At 32.9% G+C, this 22,515-nt stretch overlaps 1 protein-coding gene across 3 annotated transcripts; it reads left to right on the top strand.

Annotated features, from left to right (window-relative positions):
• The first annotated feature begins 1,588 nt into the window (after positions 1 to 1,588).
• LOC111047166 (proteasome subunit alpha type-5) lies at positions 1,589 to 22,267 on the top strand. Of its 3 annotated transcripts, none has more exons than XM_022332844.2 (7): positions 1,589 to 1,829; positions 3,356 to 3,424; positions 11,075 to 11,228; positions 11,994 to 12,169; positions 15,108 to 15,269; positions 18,784 to 18,930; positions 22,113 to 22,267. In XM_022332844.2, the coding sequence occupies exons 2-7, from the start codon at positions 3,356 to 3,358 to the stop codon at positions 22,188 to 22,190; spliced, it is 786 nt and encodes a 261-aa protein (XP_022188536.1). In that variant the 5' UTR covers positions 1,589 to 1,829; the 3' UTR covers positions 22,191 to 22,267. The 3 variants fall into 3 exon arrangements, with proteins under 3 accessions (XP_022188536.1, XP_039277118.1, XP_039277117.1); XM_039421184.1 differs by lacking the exon at positions 3,356 to 3,424 and adding an exon at positions 5,760 to 5,828 and having other exon boundaries at positions 1,672 to 1,829; XM_039421183.1 differs by lacking the exon at positions 3,356 to 3,424 and adding an exon at positions 7,255 to 7,323 and having other exon boundaries at positions 1,700 to 1,829.
• The last annotated feature ends 248 nt before the right edge of the window (positions 22,268 to 22,515 follow it).

Here is a 22,515-nt window from a genome sequence, read left to right as displayed (position 1 = left end):
GTGGACTATAATACTACCCGTTCAAAAACATCAAACATCTTGAAAATGTTTCTTTCATCAATGTTAGTAGACAGTATTGTCTACTAACTTTGTCTTTACATAAGCTGAGGCCATGATTCTAGTTTGGAGTTATTGATGGAAAACATTTTTTTTTACATTTTTTATTCTAATCTTATGATTAAAATTGCAACAAATATTATAAACTGATTTCTAAAATAATGAGAAGTGACAAATGAAGTTTGTAGGAAATCAGCATTATGGTAGTTCATTATAACGTGGATCTTACTATAGATACTTTTGTTTTGACGTGACAACATCTTATAAATTGGTTTGCCGGGTGACACTTCAAGAAACTGCGTTACGTTCCCACGTTATGCGCTCACAATGAGAGCGAGTGAGAGCGTTCGTTTCGGTTCTCGGTCGTCTGGAAAGAGCACGAATAGGAGCAGTGGCGAGCAACCACCTGGAGAGAGAGTGAAACGGAGCAGTCAACCTGCGCAGGCGCCGTAAGCGTTCACGGAGCAGTCAACCTGAGCAGGCGCCGTAAGCAATCTTCTGTGACTGCGCCTGCTTAGGTGAATAAGTGAATAGGTTATGTTGTAGAATTAGAATTCACAATAATGCATAATCACATAATCATGCATAAGTGAATAGGTTATGTTGTAGTAATCACAATGTTGTGGTTCAGTGCAAGATTCTTTGTATAAATTAATGTTTTAAATATAATTCTTTGTATAAATAAATGTTTTAAATTGTTACTATTATTTCATCCTTCTTCCTACAATACGAATGAATATTCACATTAAAATTATTTTACCACTCAAAGTCGGTGTAACATAAAACTTTCGCCTGTATACCGTCTTTACAGGCAACCATGCAATTTTTTGAACTTCTATTCTGCTTGTTCTGATTTGTAGTTCCAGATTGATGATTTGGTGTAGAAATTGAAATGGACATAACTTAAAATTAATATTTGGACAATTTGAGACAGAATTAGCAAATAGAAGAAGTTTTGGGCAATAACCTGTTTCATCTTTCCTGAGTATTGTAGTGTTTCTTCATTCAATAAATAAATAATAAAAATAATGAATTGTTTTAAAGTGAATTAATATTTGGACAATTTGAGACAGAATTAGCAAATAGAAGAAGTTTTGGGCAATAACCTGTTTCATCTTTTCATCTTTGAGTATTGTAGTGTTTCTTCATTGAATAAATAAATAATAAGAATAATCAATTGTTTTAAATAATGAATTAATTTCATGCACTTACAAAATGCATATAGTGAGGTACACGTTATAATGGCAGTGGATAAATATAGAAGAATAGCAATGCCGATTCACTGCATTAATCGGTTAATTATATTTTTACACTGTCAAAAACATAATTTGCATCGTTGTTGACCTAGAAAAGGATAGTAACACCGACTATGTAGAATGATAGACAATGATAGCAAAACCAAAGTTGATCAAATACTTTTACTATAACGTGGACCTCACTATACCTTCAGCTCTGTATGTAGATATGAGTTCAAAAACACTATATCTTGGTGATTCTTCACGACGTAGAATCAATTTATTTCCTATAAGGAGTATGGCCAAACAGATTGCGCTCAAAAGAGTCCTGTGATAATATCAATACTTGAACATCGACTAATGGAGTATCGATTACTTGGGATCAGAATCGACGTTTGACGACTTCGATTTTCCAAAGTTTTTGTTGAAATCAAAATTAGTAATTTTTTGCTTTTTCACGTTTCATTCCTTCAGCAAAATTTTCAATCAATTTGTGTAGATTGTGTATGAGCATTAGCTAATACAGTATTATACAAGGTAAATACCTCTTACAGTAGCTTTTTATAATTTGTATAATTGTAGTATACTTTAATATTCTTTACTCAAATGCACAGTAACGTAATATATTTGAGGTTATGCGTCATGATGACGAATGAATATTATGTACTGTAAAATATATTTAGCTCTTCATTTTTCATTGGTTTTTCTTGTTGTTGCCCAATTGTTTACAAAAGTTCTATAAGATTATCATCGTTTTGAACATACTTTATATTTATGTTATTGAAATCGTCAATGTTATGACAATCTTAAGAGCTAATAATTCTAACTCTATAATCGTAGCGGCATTCTTTCTGATCCACATTACTTTAAACATCTTTACTTCTATCCAGTGCTATTGAAATTTATTGATATCTAAAATTTCAATAAGGAGTATGTTGCATTAGATGTAGATTAAGCTCCAACTATAGCGTAATAATATACCGTACATTTAGTGCTAGGCTTCAAACTCCATTCCATTCCATTCACTACCTACGTTGCCATTGACCAGTTGTTGCTGGATAGGCTGTGTCAATGTTGCTTAGGCCTTATTTTTGAACTGTACATCCACTAATAGCAAATAATGACTTACGGAGTAAACCTAACCACCTCATGGCTACTTGGCTATGACTATAAACTGCTGGTTCATTAAATTTTCAATGTAGAATGAGTTCACTTTATGATAGCAGTGGAAATAGGATAAGAGCCTTGCCGGCTGATACCGGTATATCTGATCTTATATTGACTGTTATATTGAATGAAAATTATAACTGTAGTTATATTAAAAATTTGAAAAAGTCACAATTTCACACAATTCGGCAACTTTATGACAATCTTATGCATATTTTATATACTTTATCGTTTTGATTTAACTAACCCCAATCTTAAGATGAAGGGCTCAAGCTATTTTTACAGACTATGGCCCGGTTGCTCAACAGCCGGTTAAATTTTAACCGTGATTAATTTCACATGAACCAATCAAAGACAGCTTTTCTCTGATTGGCTCTCGTGGAACTAATCACGATTAAAATTCAATCGGCAGTTAAAATTTAACCGGCTGTTGTGCAACCGGACCTAAGTTATAATATTGTAAATTTGCTTGATTTAAGAACACAATTATTATTAAACATTTCAGTTCGTATACGCCATCTATTTTAATGACAAATTTTTCACTCTTGGCTAATTAAGAAAAAATATTTCCTCCAATATCCACAACGTCTTTTCCCTCTCATTCTTTATTTTTTTGTATTTCATAGGACTCATCATTTTTTAAGTTAATCCTTACATAAGCTACAGGCTAGTGATGGTAAGATGATGATAATTTGTTTACTTCTGAGCGATTATTTATTAGCATGATCATAGAGCCAATCGCTTCCCTTAACCTGAAAAGTTGTTCAATTACTATGAGTTTATTATAGTGATCATAAATAAAACATATCTCATAATTTGATAAGTTAGATCTTACGTTTTAATAGAAATAAAATGAAGGTTATTAATATTAATAATCAGACTTCTCTCGCTTCCAGATGTTTCTTACTCGCTCAGAATACGATCGAGGAGTCAACACATTCTCTCCTGAAGGTCGTCTATTTCAGGTATTCACAATAATGTATTAAATCAATCCTGGCAAATTTGTTTTCTTTTTTTAATGAATTCATCAACCATATCTACAATTTCTAAATTCACATAAAGTTTACTCACAAAATTAGGCACTGTTCTGGTATAGGCCTACTTGAAATTGAAAACAACTTATGCGTTCTATGTAGGCTGGTCGAAAATTTCTCTAGATGGTATGTTATAATATAAAGGCCCAGATCTACAATAAAACCATAATCATATTAAAGATGTCTATTATTTTCGATGTGATATTAAAAATATAATTTGAATTGTAGACCTTTTGATACCGTATTTAATCCCTAGATTTGATTCAAGTTGAAACCATTTCAAGTCTTGACCATTTCATACTCACTCTTATTTAAACTTATAAATTGATGTCCATGAACTCATATAATTATTAGAAAGGTGTGCACTTTTGTAATTGGACCCTCTCTCTCAACGAATTCATGCTAATTGTTTGTAAGCTTATCTATCATATACAGGAGGTTTACCAACTCCCCACCAATACTCTAGTCTAGGGCATTGTTCCTGGGTAAAAAACATACAGGGTGGGTGAAAAGTCCGAAAACGGCTTAATATTTCATACACAAAGGTAGATTGACGGTGGGTGTGATTGGGGATCCTACTCAAATTGAAAAATCTACTTTACAATGACTTTAAAAATCTGGTCCGCCATCTTGGATCCGGCATATTGAATGCAACTTCATTTTTTTAAATAGGAAGATAGTCGTGCGATACATGATTTCGATAGGGAATCTCAAGAAGAAATGAATGGTGGAAACCGCATATGGGTATCTCAAACCGTTTCGAAGATATTCACATTATTAATCAATACTATTCAAAGCAGAAAGGAAGAAAAAAGTCTGAGAACGGCATAGTATCTCATAAAAAGAAGTGAATCCAAGGTGGGTGTGATTGAGGATGCTACTCGAATTGAAAATACTACTTTACTACGACTTTAAAAATCTGGTCCGCCATCTTGGATCCGGCATATTGAATGCAACTTCATTTTTTTAAATAGGAAGATAGTCGTGCGATACATGATTTCGATACGGAATTTTAAGAAAAAATGAATGGTGAAAACCGCACATCGATATCTCAAACCGTTTCGGAAATATCCACATTACTTTAAACATCTTTACTTCTATCCAGTGCTATTGAAATTTATTGATATCTAAAATTTCAATAAGGAGTATGTTGCATTAGATGTAGATTAAGCTCCAACTATAGCGTAATAATATACCGTACATTTAGTGCTAGGCTTCAAACTCCATTCCATTCCATTCACTACCTACGTTGCCGTTGACCAGTTGTTGCTGGATAGGCTGTGTCAATGTTGCTTAGGCCTTATTTTTGAACTGTACATCCACTAATAGCAAATAATGACTTGTTAACGGAGTAAACCTAACCACCTCATGGCTACTTGGCTATGACTACTAACTGCTGGTTCATTAAATTTTCAATGTAGAATGAGGTCACTTTATAATAGCAGTGGAGATAGGATAAGAGCCTTGCCGGCTGATACCGGTATATCTGATCTTATATTGACTGTTATATTAAAAATTTGAAAAAATCACAATTTCACACAATTCGGCAACTTTGTTATTTCTTAAGATGAAGGGCTCAAGCTATTTTTACAGACTATGGCCCGGTTGCTCAACAGCCGGTTAAATTTTAACCGTGATTAATTTCACATGAACCAATCAAAGACTGCTTTTCTCTGATTGGCTCTCGTGGAACTAATCACGATTAAAATTTAATCGGCAATTAGTGTCGGTCTTTTCAAAACCGCCTTCTCTGATTGGTTCTTGTGAAATTAATCACGGTTAAAATTTAACCGGCTGTTGTGCAACCGGACCTAAGTTATAATATTGTAAATTTGCTTGATTTAAGAACACAATTATTATTAAACATTTCAGTTCGTATACGCCATCTATTTTAATGACAAATTTTTCACTCTTGGCTAATAATTAAGAAAAAATATTTCCTCCAATATCCACAACGTCTTTTCCCTCTCATTCTTTATTTTTTTGTATTTCATAGGACTCATCATTTTTTAAGTTAATCCTTACATAAGCTACAGGCTAGTGATGGTAAGATGATGATAATTTGTTTACTTCTGAGCGATTATTTATTAGCACGATCATAGAGCCAATCGCTTCCCTTAACCTGAAAAGTTGTTCAATTACTATGAGTTTATTATAGTGATCATAAATAAAACATATCTCATAATTTGACAAGTTAGATCTTACGTTTTAATAGAAATAAAATGAAGGTCATTAATATTAATAATCAGACTTCTCTCGCTTCCAGATGTTTCTTACTCGCTCAGAATACGATCGAGGAGTCAACACGTTCTCTCCTGAAGGTCGTCTATTTCAGGTATTCACAATAATGTATTAAATCAATCCTGGCAAATTTGTTTTCTTTTTTTAATGAATTCATCAACCATATCTACAATTTCTAAATTCACATAAAGTTTACTCACAAAATTAGGCACTGTTCTGGTATAGGCCTACTTGAAATTGAAAACAACTATGTAGGCTGGTCGAAAATTTCTCTAGATGGTATGTTATAATATAAAGGCCCAGATCTACAATAAAACCATAATCATATTAAAAGATGTCTATTATTTTCGATGTGATATTAAAAATATAATTTGAATTGTAGACCTTTTGATACCGTATTTAATCCCAAGATTTGATTCAAGTTGAAACCATTTCAAGTCTTGACCATTTCATACTCACTCTTATTTAAACTTATAAATTGATGTCCATGAACTCATATAATTATTAGAAAGGTGTGCACTTTTGTAATTGGACCCTCTCTCTCAACGAATTCATGCTAATTGTTTGTAAGCTTATCTATCATATACAGGATGTTTACCAACTGCCTACCAATACTCTAGTCTAGGGCATTGTTCCTGGGTAAAAAACATACAGGGTGGCTGAAAAGTCCGAAAACGACTTAATATCTCTTAAACAAAGGTAGATTGACGGTGGGTGTGATTGGGGATCCTACTCAAATTGAAAAAACTACTTTACAATGACTTTAAAAATCTGGTCTGACATCTTGGATCCGCCATATTGAATGCAACTTTGTTATTTCTTAAGATGAAGGGCTCAAGCTATTTTACAGACTATGGCCCGGTTGCTCAACAGCCGGTTAAATTTTAACCGTGATTAATTTCACATGAACCAATCAAAGACTGCTTTTCTCTGATTGGCTCTCGTGGAACTAATCACGATTAAAATTTAATCGGCAATTAGTGTCGGTCTTTTCAAAACCGCCTTCTCTGATTGGTTCTTGTGAAATTAATCACGGTTAAAATTTAACCGGCTGTTGTGCAACCGGACCTAAGTTATAATATTGTAAATTTGCTTGATTTAAGAACACAATTATTATTAAACATTTCAGTTCGTATACGCCATCTATTTTAATGACAAATTTTTCACTCTTGGCTAATTAAGAAAAAATATTTCCTCCAATATCCACAACGTCTTTTCCCTCTCATTCTTTATTTTTTTGTATTTCATAGGACTCATCATTTTTTAAGTTAATCCTTACATAAGCTACAGGCTAGTGATGGTAAGATGATGATAATTTGTTTACTTCTGAGCGATTATTTATTAGCACGATCATAGAGCCAATCGCTTCCCTTAACCTGAAAAGTTGTTCAATTACTATGAGTTTATTATAGTGATCATAAATAAAACATATCTCATAATTTGACAAGTTAGATCTTACGTTTTAATAGAAATAAAATGAAGGTTATTAATATTAATAATCAGACTTCTCTCGCTTCCAGATGTTTCTTACTCGCTCAGAATACGATCGAGGAGTCAACACGTTCTCTCCTGAAGGTCGTCTATTTCAGGTATTCACAATAATGTATTAAATCAATCCTGGCAAATTTGTTTTCTTTTTTTAATGAATTCATCAACCATATCTACAATTTCTAAATTCACATAAAGTTTACTCACAAAATTAGGCACTGTTCTGGTATAGGCCTAGCCTACTTGAAATTGAAAACAACAACTATGTAGGCTGGTCGAAAATTTCTCTAGATGGTATGTTATAATATAAAGGCCCAGATCTACAATAAAACCATAATCATATTAAAAGATGTCTATTATTTTCGATGTGATATTAAAAATATAATTGAATTGTAGACCTTTTGATACCGTATTTAATCCCAAGATTTGATTCAAGTTGAAACCATTTCAAGTCTTGACCATTTCATACTCACTCTTATTTAAACTTATAAATTGATGTCCATGAACTCATATAATTATTAGAAAGGTGTGCACTTTTGTAATTGGACCCTCTCTCTCAACGAATTCATGCTAATTGTTTGTAAGCTTATCTATCATATACAGGATGTTTACCAACTGCCTACCAATACTCTAGTCTAGGGCATTGTTCCTGGGTAAAAAACATACAGAGTGTCTGAAAAGTCCGAAAACGACTTAATATCTCTTAAACAAAGGTAGATTGACGGTGGGTGTGATTGGGGATCCTACTCAAATTGAAAAAACTACTTTACAATGACTTTCAAAATCTGGTCAGTCATCTTGGATCCGCCATATTGAATGCAACTTCATTTTTTTAAATAGGAAGGTGGTCTTGCGATACATGATTTCGATAGGGAATCTCAAGAAGAAATGAATGGTGGAAACCGCATATGGGTATCTCAAACCGTTTCGAAGATATTCACATTATTAATCAATACTATTCAAAGCAGAAAGGAAAGAAAAAAGTCTGAGAACGGCATAGTATCTCATAAAAAGAAGTGAATCCAAGGTGGGTGTGATTGAGGATGCTACTCGAATTGAAAATACTACTTTACTACGACTTTAAAAATCTGGTCTGACATCTTGGATCCGCCATTTTGAATGCAACTTTATTTTTTTTAAATAGGAAGGTGGTCATGCGATACATGATTTCGATACGGAATTTCAAGAAAAAATGAATGGTGAAAACCGCACATCGATATCTCAAACCGTTCAGAAGATATTCACATTATTAATTAATACCACTCATGTATTTCATTTCTGATTTGCATGGTACTGATTGATAATGTGAATATTTTCTGAACGATTTGGGATATCGATGTGCGGTTTTCGCCATTCATTTTTTCTTGAAATTCCGTATCGAAATCATGTATCCTATTTTCAATTCGAGTAACTTCCCCAATCACACCCACATTGGAATCACTTCTTTTTATGAGATACTAAGCCGTTCTCAGACTTTTTTCTCTCCATTCTGCTTTGAATAGTATTGATTAATAATGTGAATATCTTCGAAACGGATTGAGATATCGATATGCGGTTTCCACCATTCATTTCTTCTTGAAATTCCCTATCGAAATCATGTATCGCAAGACCACCTTCCTATTTAAAAAAATGAAGTTGCATTTAATATGGCGGATTCAAGATGACGGACCAGATTTTGAAAGTCATTGTAAAGTAGTTTTTTCAATTTGAGTAGGATCCCCAATCACACCCACCGTCAATCTACCTTTGTGTATGAGATATTAAGCCGTTCTCGGACTTTTCACCCATCCTGTATCTAAATATCATATTTAAATTGTCCGGAAGTCTTCAGTTACTCACACAGCGGCCATTTTGCTTTTTTCACTTATTTATTTTTCTAAATAATGGTTAAACATACGAAATTGAAACTTTGCACTATCATTTATAACAACTAGACAAAGCTAGGAAAAAAATTATGATAATTTTTCAAAAAAAAAAAAAAATGGCGGCCATTTCAAGTTTTGTTTCTTAAATAACTCAGAAACCATTGGCTTTACAAAAACTTTACAAGAATAATTTTTCTAGTAAATTCAATTGCCTATCGATTGATACCAGATTTTTTAACAATATTAACTGAGATATGGCAGCTTTAGTGGTTGGTGATCCATCTTTAGAGGGTTATGTAACGTTATTTTATTGTTTAAAATGACCTAAAATCTCTTTCTATTAACATTCAATGCAAATAGTGATTGTTGCATTGTTGAGGCGACTCTATAAGCATACCATGGTTTGCATTGCAACAAACTTTTAGTGGTCACCTATCACTAAGGCTATCATATCTCTGTTAATATTGGTCCAATCTTAAAAAATCTGGTACCAATAAATTTACTAAGAAAAGTTATACTTGTAAAGTTTTTTTAAACCAACGGTTTCTAGTTATTTAAGAAACAAAATTTTATAAGGCCGCCATTTTGTTTTATGAATTTGAAAAATTATCATAATTTTTCCCTAGCTTTGTCTACTAGTTATAAATGATCGTGCAAAGTTTCAATTTCGTATGTTTAACCATTATTTAGAAAAAAATAAATAAGTGAAAAAAGCATAATGGCCGCTGTGTGAATAACTTATTACTTCCGGAGAATTCAAATATGATATTTAGATATTTTTTTTACCCTGGAACAATGCCCTAGAGTATTAGTAGGGTAAACACGTAAATTTTCACTTTCTCATGTGTCATCGGCGAATCCAGATAAAATCTGGTCATATTATGACCTGATGTCTCGCCTCGTGACACATATCTAATAACTTCGATATTCCAATTTAATTTACATGTGAAATAACACAACTACTGTAATCTATTCCATGAATTTATCAATTCCTTTTCACTCGAGTTGACAATGGAAGTGTTTTGATGAAACATATATTTTGAACTTGATTTGTAACTATGAGGGAATAAGTTACTTGTATTTATTTAGCTTAACTCAACTATCGATATTAAATTTTGTCAAGAATGGTTTCTCTTAATTTGGTCTCTAGGACTGTTGTTATGAATCCAACCAAAGATTTCCACCATTCTGTAATAGAAAACATCTCCTTTATTGTCAAGTAGCATATTCATTGTTGATGCTGCTAAATTTATTTCATTTCACAAACGAACATAATATAAAATAACAAAGAAAAAATATAAAAATGTGAAATAGAAGTGGACAACCATAGGCATAAGCCCGAGTGGGGTGTACTACTCCTAATAAAGCAAATAAGAATACTTAGAGGAGTAGTAAATAGTAAAGAAATAATTAGACCCAGATTACGATCGTTAACATGTAGTACAAAAAAATGTACTAACTAACTGTAACTTGTATGCTCTGGCACTGTTGAGTTTGTCAAGGATCATCAAACTGTTGTATTGTTTTATAGACATCCATAATAACGTTCCGATACTGTATTTTATAGAACGTTTAATGTGTTGAACGTTCAATAAAAAATGTTGAACGTTTTGTTGAAATTTACTGTGTCACTAACACATTATTATTTAAATCATGGAAGTTTTACTTGATGATTAAACGATTTATCCTATTATAAAATTAGATTAGGAAACATCTTGGAAAAATTTTCCTTTAGAGATATGAAGGTCATAAGAAATACAAATCCTACAAATATGATTTCATTAAATAATTTTTTTTATCTTAAATTTTGTAGTGCGTGCTTCTATGGAATATCACTTTTCACGGTGAGCCATTGCTTGTTTGATTCAAACACGGATTAGTTCCATATTGGAGGAGCAATTTGCGAAGAAATTTATTGTAATGTACTTTCTTCTTAAAATAGAATGAATTTGAGTCTCGGACGTTCAATAATTTGGCGAATTTGCAGGTTGAGTATGCGATCGAGGCTATCAAGCTGGGCTCAACAGCTATTGGCATCTGCACTGCTGAAGGCGTCGTTTTGGCCGTAGAGAAGAGGATCACATCTCCACTCATGGAGCCCACAACTATTGAAAAGATTGTCGAAGTCGACAAGCATATTGGTATGTCAACTTGTCTCCCTACTAAACTAACTGTAACTTGTATGCTGTGGCACTGTTAAATTTGTCGAGGATCATCAACCTGTTGTACTGTGTTATAAGTCTTGCATAATAATGTACCAATACTGTAATTTATGGAACGGATAATGTATTAAACGTGTGGAACATTTAATACGATTAGGCCTAAACGTTTTAACGTTTAATATGATATTGTGTAACGCTTCAATACTATTTAACGTTCATTAACTACTATGTTTATGCTTAATCAAGTTTAAAGAAGAAATTTTCTTGAATTTCAAGAAAGCTATTCCATATTTATTGAAAAATCCTTCTACGTTATTATTTTCAGAGTTATTCCTCCTTCTTTTGTGATCTTCTATCGTATTGAAAGTCTGTTTAGTATTTATTCATTCAAATCAAAATTAAATCAATTTATTGTTTGCATTACTTATAACCATCACTTGTAACATAGCCTATAATTTTATCATTTCAGTAAAATAAGAGCACTTTTCTTCAGTAATTAAATTGGACATAAAATACAGATAACTTCCACCTCGTAAAATAAATTCAATCATTCATATTATTTTCATATACATAATACAATTCAGGTAAAAAGGACAGACATTCGCCCAAAACTGTTTTAAACCTCAGTTAAGAATACACAGTCTGGAGTTTATATGAAAATATCCATATTTCACCTATTCATGAGTTAACTAGCATGTGCCCTTTAAAATTATGGAAATACAACGAATACTTTTCAATTTTCAGCATGTGCTGTAAGTGGTTTGATGGCTGACTCCCGAACAATGGTTGACAGAGCCAGATTAGAATGCCAAAACCATTGGTTTGTTTACGATGAAAAGATGAGCGTTGAGTCCGTGGCGCAGTCTGTTTCCAATCTAGCTATTCGCTTCGGAGACTCAGATGAGGATGGTAGTGCTATGGTAAGTGCATTCAAATGCATTTGATTTTTAATTTTTTTCAGTTATATTTTATTTTCATAGTTTTTTATTTTTAGTTCATCCAAATTTGAATCTGGTGTGTAGTGACATCTCAACTTCATATCCTGGTTAATATGTGATAAATGCTGCTCCACATTGGGATTGAAATAAAATGGTGGCAAAATATATTTTAAATAAAATTTGAATAAAATAGGTGGCAAAATGTTTTTTGAAGTGGATGTGGCTGATAATATTGCTATGAAATCTATTCATGTAATAACCATATCCAAGAGATTTCTGCGATTATCTGATTTTTCCCTGAATATTTCAACTCACTTGTTTGGCTTATAATATTATATTTAGCAAATTATGTCCAATTCATTAAAATGGATAATGGTAGAATGAAAAGATCGTTCTTCATGGATTGTAGAACATTGTGTTTTCGTAGCCTAAATATTTTTTTCGCATGAATAATAGATTTATATAATGAAGCAATCACTTGAAATCTAAGTTGTGATTGTATATTCATTTAAAGCATTAACCTGAACATTATTCAACGATATGGAAATTTGTTGCATTTTGTGACTGATTGAATGAGGATATGAATGGAATTTAAATTCATGAATGTTCTTTTTTTGGAAAGTATTTGAAATAAGAAAAGGTAATATTTTTATTCAACTCAGTACATTTTACAATCTACAGTTGAATAACGTCAAAACAATGTCAGGTCTTAATTAGTAACAATAATAAGTCTCAATAAGTTCACAATAAAAAAGCACACATGGAAGACAGTTATGAAGACTAGAGTACTCACAAACTACGCTATCTTCTACGACCAAAATCATTCACACTGTAGTAGGTGTTTTATTTATTTGAATGGCAATCCCCATTTTTTATAAAATTTTTGGATTCCATGTAAAATTCAAAGACATTTTTACTCTTGTCATTTTTTTGATAAACCTAACCGTTTAGGATGTACAGCCATAATAAGCCACACATAATCATATGAATAATTTAAGGATATTGCATTACTGGCTTATTATGGCTGTACATCCTAAATAGCCCAGTCAACGAAGTGTTATAGAGCGAAGAGTTAGGAAGACAATTTTTAACCCCGCAGTTCTGTTTAGGGTAGTGAGGAGGTAAACATATCAAAAGTCCCCACCCCTACCCCCCTGTGCTAAGGGGGTGGGGGTGGTTCAAAGGTACCATTTTTTGGTTTCTCGCATATAACTCGAAAATTATGCATTTTACAGACGTGATTATTCCATAAGAAATTAAAGCTTACATAATTTCCTACAATATTGATCTCACAACTTTTTCTATATATCTTTCACGTTTCAAGATATCCGCTCTAAAACATGTGACATTTTTGTAAAAACACATTTTCCTTCAATTTTTTGTTATTTTTGCTCTTATAACTTTTTAAATATCGATGGGAAAAAATCCATGCTGATCATGAGCTTATAAAGAATCAAATTCTCTTCAATTTAATGTATGATTTTACAAGTTTACGCACATCCCCACGACTATTGCAGCAGCTTCAGTGTTGAGTGTGATATATTCAGTTATGCAAAAATAGACCAATTGACAAAGGAATATGGAGAGAATGTTTTGAACACAATTTTTGACTTGGCAGCTTTGTTGGGACCAGTTAGGGGGTGAACATATCAAAAGTCCCCATCACTACCCCTTGTGCTGAAGGGATGAGGGTGGTTTAAAAGTTGAATTTTTCAATGTTTTGCTTACACGCTCATATCTTGAGAAAAATGCGTTCAACCGACATGACTAACTATTCAGAAATGAAGCTTGATAAATTCCCTATAATATTCGTTCATTCGTTTTTGATATGTTTACCTCCTCACTACCCTAAACAGAAGAACTGCGGGGTCAAAAATTGTCTTCCAAACTTTTCCCTCTATACCCTTTTTTGAGCATTCATTGCCTGGACTAAAACGGTTAGGTTTATCAAAAAAAAAAAAAATGACAAGTGTAAAAATATCTTAAAATTCTATGTAGAATCCATAAATCTCATAAAAATGGGGGTTGTCATTCAAATAAATAGAATTGCCCTCCAATTTGGAAGTTGGCGGTCAAATCCTCAATTTAAAATGGCATGTTGTAAAATTTCACAAAAAAAGAAGGAAAGTTGCCCATTTACAGTTCTCTGTAAAATGAACGGTTAACAAGTTATTTATTTAACAATTTGAAATATCACAAATAAAGAAATAAAGAAGGGAAGTTCCCCATTCAAAGTTGGCTGTCCCCATTCAAATGGATTTTGATATAACGATGTTAAATAATTGATAAAAACACTATTTTATTGGCTTCATGATAAGAATAAAAAATACCATCCAGCTCGTAAACCGTTGGGTTTATCAAAAAAAATTATGAGTAGAAATGTGTTAAAATTCTATGTAGAATCCAAAAATATAATAAAAAAATGGGGGTTGCCATTTAAATAAAAAATAAAGTTTTCCTCCATTGTGGAAGATGGCGGCCAAATTTTCAATTTAAAATGGCATGTTGTAAAATTTCACAAAAAAAGAAGGGAAGTTGCCCATTCTCTCTATAAAGTTCTCTGCCCTAGTTCTCTGTAAAATGAACGGTTAACAAGTTACCTATTGTTACACCCTTTGTGAATCATCCTGTATATTAGCAAGTCGGAATGAGAAAGCAACCGATAGTATTTAGACATTTTGAACACTCTATTAATGTAGGAAATACTTATTATATTTAGAAAAACTACGATCAATCACTATTCACTAATCACTATTCTATTAAAATTCTGTATCGTCATTAAATTGTGTAATCTTATTTCTAATAAATGAATAAATTTTGAATTTGGATGTTATGAATGCTTATATCATTCAAATGAGATTTCATCATTAATTATTTTTGTAAACGTTCTAATAATCGTTTGATGTGGCACGCTGAACAGAGCCGACCGTTTGGCGTGGCCATCCTGTTCGCTGGTATCGACGAGAAAGGTCCTCAGCTGTTCCACATGGACCCATCCGGCACTTTTGTGCAGTTTGACGCGAAAGCCATCGGCTCCGGCAGCGAAGGAGCTCAACAGAGTCTCCAGGAAGTCTATCACAAGGTAACTTAGCAAACTTGTTATGTTGTTATAGCCTACAGTAATTTGATTCAAAGTGATGTTCAAGTAGATATATAATGTTCAAGTATATTGTTTAAGTAGACATGAATACACAAATGAAAACACAATTTGAAATTGTCAACCACTTTTATTGTTATATAATATTATAATATAAACAAAACCTGGTTTCGTGGTTTTACCAGCCACATCTTCAGCTGTTTGTTTAAAACTAACTTACTGTCTACACAAGAGAAAATGGCGGAGGAGGAAGTGAATAGATGAGTAGGTAGTTGGAGAGGCTTGACATTTAGGTAGAGGAGTGAGTAGCTAGAGAGGCTAGCTATCTTTGTTTTCTAGCTAGTTCAAAGTCATTTTTGGGTAGGTAGGTAGGTAGGTAGGTAGTTAGGTATCCCAAAATGGTGGAAAGATCAATTGTACTTCAAAGAGATTATAATTATCATAAACCTCTTATTCTTTTTCCAAATCAAAAAACAGAATTCTTTTAAACCAATATAGGCCTATTAACTGTTTATTTTCATATTGGACTCTAAGTGAAGTTAATTAAATGGCTTGGTTGAACTTGATAACCCAAATTTTTTACATACTTTACATATTATTTTCATTGAAACATTTTAAGTGAAATTTGAACTGTATTCAGAACCATGTTACAATCTAGGTTTTTTTCTTGTTCTTATAAATATATTATAGAATGTTGCAACTAGATTCTATACACTTGGATAGTGGACTCAATATGTTTACAATTTTTGTTGATTTGAAGTTGTTATTAAACAATGTTACACTTGTTGGTTTACAATATGAAATTTTTCAGACATTCATTTCTTGCTACACGAGATATGTCATTTCTAGGCCACGAGATATTAGATGATCTCCCAACCCCTTAAACGTTGAAAAAGTGGCTGACATAGTAGGGATGTCGGGAAGAGTATGTCTCTCTCACACATCCTCCATCTCACTGTGAATGCATACAGTGTAGGGAATGTTTGAAGTGACCGCTGAGAGCAAACTGACCAAACTATCACCCCCACCCTAAAACAATCAGAATTGAGTCCCATATAACACAAATTCCAGAAAAGTATCACAGACTTGTGCCCGAAATGGCTCCAATTCTAATTTATACATCAAATAATATATGTGTATAATGAGATTTCATCATTAATTATTTTTGTAAACGTTCTAATAATCGTTTGATGTGGCACGTCACTCTGAACAGAGCCGACCGTTTGGCGTGGCCATCCTGTTCGCTGGTATCGACGAGAAAGGTCCTCAGCTGTTCCACATGGACCCATCCGGCACTTTTGTGCAGTTTGACGCGAAAGCCATCGGCTCCGGCAGCGAAGGAGCTCAACAGAGTCTCCAGGAAGTCTATCACAAGGTAACTTAGCAAACTTGTTATGTTGTTATAGCCTACAGTAATTTGATTCAAAGTGATGTTCAAGTAGATATATAATGTTCAAGTATATTGTTTAAGTAGACATGAATACACAAATGAAAACACAATTTGAAATTGTCAACCACTTTTATTGTTATATAATATTATAATATAAACAAAACCTGGTTTCGTGGTTTTACCAGCCACATCTTCAGCTGTTTGTTTAAAACTAACTTACTGTCTACACAAGAGAAAATGGCGGAGGAGGAAGTGAATAGATGAGTAGTCAGTTGGAGAGGCTTGACATTTAGGTAGAGGAGTGAGTAGCTAGAGAGGCTAGCTATCTTTGTTTTCTAGCTAGTTCAAAGTCATTTTGGGTAGGTAGGTAGGTAGGTAGGTAGTTAGGTATCCCAAAATGGTGGAAAGAACAATTGTACTTCAAAGAGATTATAATTATCATAAACCTCTTATTCTTTTTCCAAATCAAAAAACAGAATTCTTTTAAACCAATATAGGCCTATTAACTGTTTATTTTCATATTGGACTCTAAGTGAAGTTAATTAAATGGCTTGGTTGAACTTGATAACCCAAATTTTTTACATACTTTACATATTATTTTCATTGAAACATTTTAAGTGAAATTTGAACTGTATTCAGAACCATGTTACAATCTAGGTTTTTTTCTTGTTCTTATAAATATATTATAGAATGTTGCAACTAGATTCTATACACTTGGATAGTGGACTCAATATGCTTACAATTTTTGTTGATTTGAAATTGTTATTAAACAATGTTACACTTGTTGGTTTACAATATGAAATTTTTCAGACATTCATTTCTTGCTACACGAGATATGTCATTTCTAGGCCACGAGATATTAGATGATCTCCCAACCCCTTAAACGTTGAAAAAGTGGCTGACATAGTAGGGATGTCGGGAAGAGTATGTCTCTCTCACACATCCTCCATCTCACTGTGAATGCATACAGTGTAGGGAATGTTTGAAGTGACCGCTGAGAGCAAACTGACCAAACTATCACCCCCACCCTAAAACAATCAGAATTGAGTCCTATATAACACAAATTCCAGAAAAGTATCACAGACTTGTGCCCGAAATGGCTCCAATTCTAATTTATTCATCAAATAATATATGTGTATAATTAAATTTCATTATTCTGTTGATTTTTTTTGATGCGAGTGATTTATTATCAACTTCTACCTTCCACGCCATGGTCGTTGGTTAGACTGACTCTCTTGAAATATTTTTCTTTAAAGTTGAGTGATTTCAAGTTTTAATAATTAGGCCTATGTTTGAATAATAGTAACACTAATATAGGGAATCAATATTCTTTACATGGGCTGTAGTGCATGTTTGCGAAGAAGAGTCTGAATCGATTTCTCTCATTTGTGTAGAGCAAGTAATTATTTCTGCTGTTATGAAAACCTAGGTTAATATGGATGAATCACGTCCTTGATGGTTAAATTATTTTTTATTTTAAAAATTGAATTCTATTGATTTCAAGAATCAACTTATGTTTATTTGAATATATTTTGCAATTAAAAACATTACATCGTCTGAAATTCAGATAACAACAATAACTAATCCGCTGACACCAATTCAATCCACTTTTGTTTATGGCGTGTCATTGTAGAAAATGCTTATTCCCTTGATAATAATGTGTAATATCTCTTCTATATTAGGTTTTATAAATTTTCTCTGTGGAAATATTTGTGGACTGAAAATTTTGTGAAGTGAAGGACTGCAAGACTCAATAACCTATTTCGGGCTATGTGTAAAATTATCCAAATTAGGGAGAGGAATAGCACAAGGTTACCTTATTTTCCCTCTCCTAAACATAATTATCAATATTGTTAGAATAAACCCAAGTACTTATTCGAAGAGTCATTATCTATATGTCCTTGAATTGTATAGTCTAATTATTAAATCTTTCTAGTTTAGTATATTTAACGGCTGTTCCATCAGCTTCCTACCCTATTCTTATTCAACTGAAATCTCAACTTTCAGGTAAATTGTAGTTTAAAATACTTGTACTTCAAGTTTACATGATTTTCATCTTTGATCATGTCTAAATAAATATCACAGGGTCTCTTATTTTATTTGTTTCAGTCGATGACATTGAAAGAGGCTATCAATCAAGTATTAACCATTTTGAAGCAAGTGATGGAAGAAAAGTTGAATTCGTTCAACGTAGAAGTTGTCACCGTTACTCCCGAAAAGAAATTCCACATGTTCACTAAGGAAGAAGTGGAAGAGGTAAGACATATTCCACCATAAAAACACTGGTTGCGTTTCTTATCTTATTATCAGATACATGAAAAATGTACACACTTTAAACTCTCATTGGAAATAAATTAAATCGCTCCTGGTAGGAAGTTAAATTGCAAAACTTTGAAAGTCAAAGTATTCCAAGTTTATGTAGTTTTGTATTTACAGTAAGTTATATAGAGTGTCCCACGAAGAGGTTTAATTTCATATTACGTGCCCATTCATGTACCGAACTTTTTTAAATTTTACACAGTTTACAAAGTAGGTTCTGGAAATATTCTGGGAAAATTTCAGCTTCCTAACCTTCATAGAAACAAAATGGCGGCATATTGAAAATTTTACCTATTCACTCCCTATGAAAACTCCTCTTTTATGAGTTATCATCTGATTTGTTTACTTCGTTGCGGTAGTCTTGACTCATTTGATGGTACCAGAAATGAATCAAGCAACCTTCCAACAAAATGGTGCTCCACCTTATTTCGCAAATCATGTCCAGCAATTACTAAATGACAAACTTCATAGCCGTTGGATTGGTCGTGGAAGTGACTTTTTAGATTGGCCACCCCGATCACCAAATTTAACTGTGATTTCTTTTTATGGGGTTACTTGAAGGAACAAGTTTATACCCATAGCTTCAATAATGATGAGGAACTAAACGATCAATAGAAGAGGAACTTCTCCGGATACCGCGGAGTTTCTTTGTAAGAGCTTACAAATCATTTCTTGAGCGCTGTTATCAGTGTGTAAGTTGCTGTGGATGGATTTCAATTTTAATAATTTTGGACTCAGGCTAAGTTATTCATTAGGTTATGTTATAGTTTTTTATTTAAAAGTCATATTGCTCTAAAGTGCAACAATAAACATATTTAATAAAACCAAAAACACTTTTTTAATTTTCTTAAAGTATCGTTTTTCAATATACCGCCATTTTGTTTTTACGAAGGTTAGGGTGTTGAAATTTTCCCAGAATATTTTTAGAACCTATTTTGTATATTGTGTAAAATTTAAAAAAGTTCGGTGCATGAATGGGCACAATATAAAATCAAACGTGTAAACCTCCTCGTGGGACACGGTGTATTTCACTGTGCACTGATAAAGTTGAGTGGTTTATGCGTGTTGCAAATTGCAACGGGCCCCTGAAGAAGACCTGAATGCATCAGGTAGGCAGTTATGAGACTTGGTTCATCAAACCTACTGAGAATTGTATGAGTGCTGCGTGCACCACCTTCAGCTTCTATTTTTATTTTAAGGGTATGATCTCATTGAATGCGTATGTTTGCAACTACACGCGTGGTCATGTATGACCAAGCGCGCAGATTAGAAGCAAAATCTAGAAAGAGCAATAGGATAACTCAACTGAACGTGTGCCCTTGTTGGTTGCGTTCAGTGTGAGCAGCTACATACAAGTTACTGTGTGTTTCGATGGTTCTCTCCATATTTTATAAAAACACGTTCGCCTCAAATTTTTTGCTTTTTTTTCTCATAACTTTTTTAAAAATCGATGGAAAAATTCATGCTGATAATAATATAGTGATTCAGCTCCTGATACACAGCAATTGAACCTTACCTATAGTCGATTCATCGAAAGGAAAGTCAATAATAGCATAGAGCTTGCATTTGTGGGGCATACCTCATGCCCGTATGTATGGGAACCCTTCAATAGTTTGGAGACTGTTGTAGATATAATACTGTAACTTTTAGGATAAGTTATTGGTCAAATACTCTACCTTTTGATGTAAAACTGAATTTCAACCCCTCATAAGAGGGTGAATTTAGGGGTTGTAACTCGAATATTTTAAAAACTACAACTTCAATCAGCTTTTTGGATAAAAGTATCATAGAACATTTTTATTGATGTCATCTTTCTTGGTTTAGAAAGGCCTTGAAAATTATGTACAACACAATGGGTGTTAACATTCAAAATATTTGAGTTACGACCCTTCATTCCCTTAAAAACTAAAACTTGAATCAGCAGTCAATTTGGATACAAGAATCATAGAACATTTCAATTCATGTCACTTTTCCGTAAAGACATTTAAAATGATGTATCACACAATGGGTTTTTACATTCACAATATTTCTTGTTTTGAAAAGGCCTTTAAAATGATGTACCTCACAATCAATGGGTTTTTACTTTTAAAATATTCGAGTTACAACCCCTAAGTCACCCCCTCATAAGGGGTTGAAATTCAGTTGTACGTCAATAGGTTGAGTATTTGACCAATAACTTATCCTGAAAGTTACAGTATTATATCTACAACAGTCTCCATCTTATTGAAGGGTTCTCATACATATGACTCACTCTGTATAGCTATTATAAATATCAGTTACCTGGCTTGTCCATTCTACTACACTTTTTGGGTATGAATCGTAACATTACTGTGTATAATTCAATTTATTATTGACTTAGACAAACAAAAAGCAAATAAATTCGACTCAAACTCATCAGTCACTTACGCGGAACTTAGGCCTCTGAACTTTAGGCGAAACTTAACTTCCAATAAAACATTTTTATATCTCAGCTGAGCCTGTGTACCAAGTTTGAACATTTTTTGCCAATTAGTTCGTGAAAAAGCTGAGAAAACGCAGAAAAATGCTGGAAAAACGCAGATTTTGGGCGTATCTTTGGATTTGTTTTCAAGTCCGTTCTTAGTGCGTCTTTAGATGGTCAACGGAATCTTCATGCCAAATTTGAACGTATTTGGTTCAGTACATTTTTAGCTCTGTTGATTATGAATGAATGAGTGAGTGAGTGAGTGAATGAATCAGTGCTATTTCGCTTTTATATAATATAGATGTTCAATTCATAAAGTCAGTATAAATGTTATAAGTTTCGTCGAAAACTTCTAGGACTTGATGTTGAGTCGATTTTATCAGTTCTGTCTAAAAATATTTAAAGAAATATTTTTTCTCTCAAATAATAATTATAATTAGCCTAATCAACATTTTCCAAAAACTCCATTCTATTCTAGATTCAAGAAACGAATAAATCTTCATTTCAAGTGAAGTTTTGTAATAGGCTAGGTGCTATAATAAAGCCCTATTCGAATTCGAATTTGAACAAAAGCCTCTCAATTGTAGGTGCTAGTTAATATTTATTTCATAAACGACGTATGCTCTTTTAATGTTCAATAACATATCCCAATGATTTATTATGCTTTGAATTGCAGGCGTTGGCCCAAGTTGTTCCACTTGTGAAGGATGATCCATTGCCAAGCTCCAGTGGAAGTGCCACAAAAGTGAAATAAGCTACAGAACATTTAATTTATGTATTCATTTCATTAACTCAATATTCTTCGTTTTGCAAATTAAACTTTTAAAATGATTAGTGTTTCCTATTGAGCGAATCCCAATCGATATCTTGCATGAGCATCTATTTTATTATTATTATTTTTTGGGGGAAATTGGTGGATACGAGTACAACGTATGCTTTGTTTCGTCTTTCATGCAAATAATATCGCAGTATTAATATTCGATTATTCTCGTTATTCTATTATAATGACCGTTGTAGTTGCCCCGAGGCCTTAGTGAGTTATCACTAATCAGAAAAACCATCTCAAGTAATCTGTACAA

Source organism: Nilaparvata lugens, chromosome 2 (genome assembly GCF_014356525.2).
Source record: "Nilaparvata lugens isolate BPH chromosome 2, ASM1435652v1, whole genome shotgun sequence".
NCBI classification, from domain to species: Eukaryota; Metazoa; Arthropoda; class Insecta; order Hemiptera; family Delphacidae; genus Nilaparvata; species Nilaparvata lugens.
Note: the sequence above shows the minus strand (reverse complement) of the source record. Positions and strands in the feature narration are given on the sequence as shown.

What these genes read in the sequence shown, in the direction of transcription:
- LOC111047166 (XM_022332844.2), top strand. Translation starts at nt 3,356, where the DNA reads ATGTTTCTTACTCGCTCAGAATACGATCGAGGAGTCAACACATTCTCT. An exon ending in ATGAGGATGGTAGTGCTATG is followed by an intron (nt 12,170 to 15,107) that starts GTAAGTGCATTC and finishes CACGCTGAACAG; the next exon opens with AGCCGACCGTTTGGCGTGGC. An exon ending in CTAAGGAAGAAGTGGAAGAG is followed by an intron (nt 18,931 to 22,112) that starts GTAAGACATATT and finishes TTTGAATTGCAG; the next exon opens with GCGTTGGCCCAAGTTGTTCC.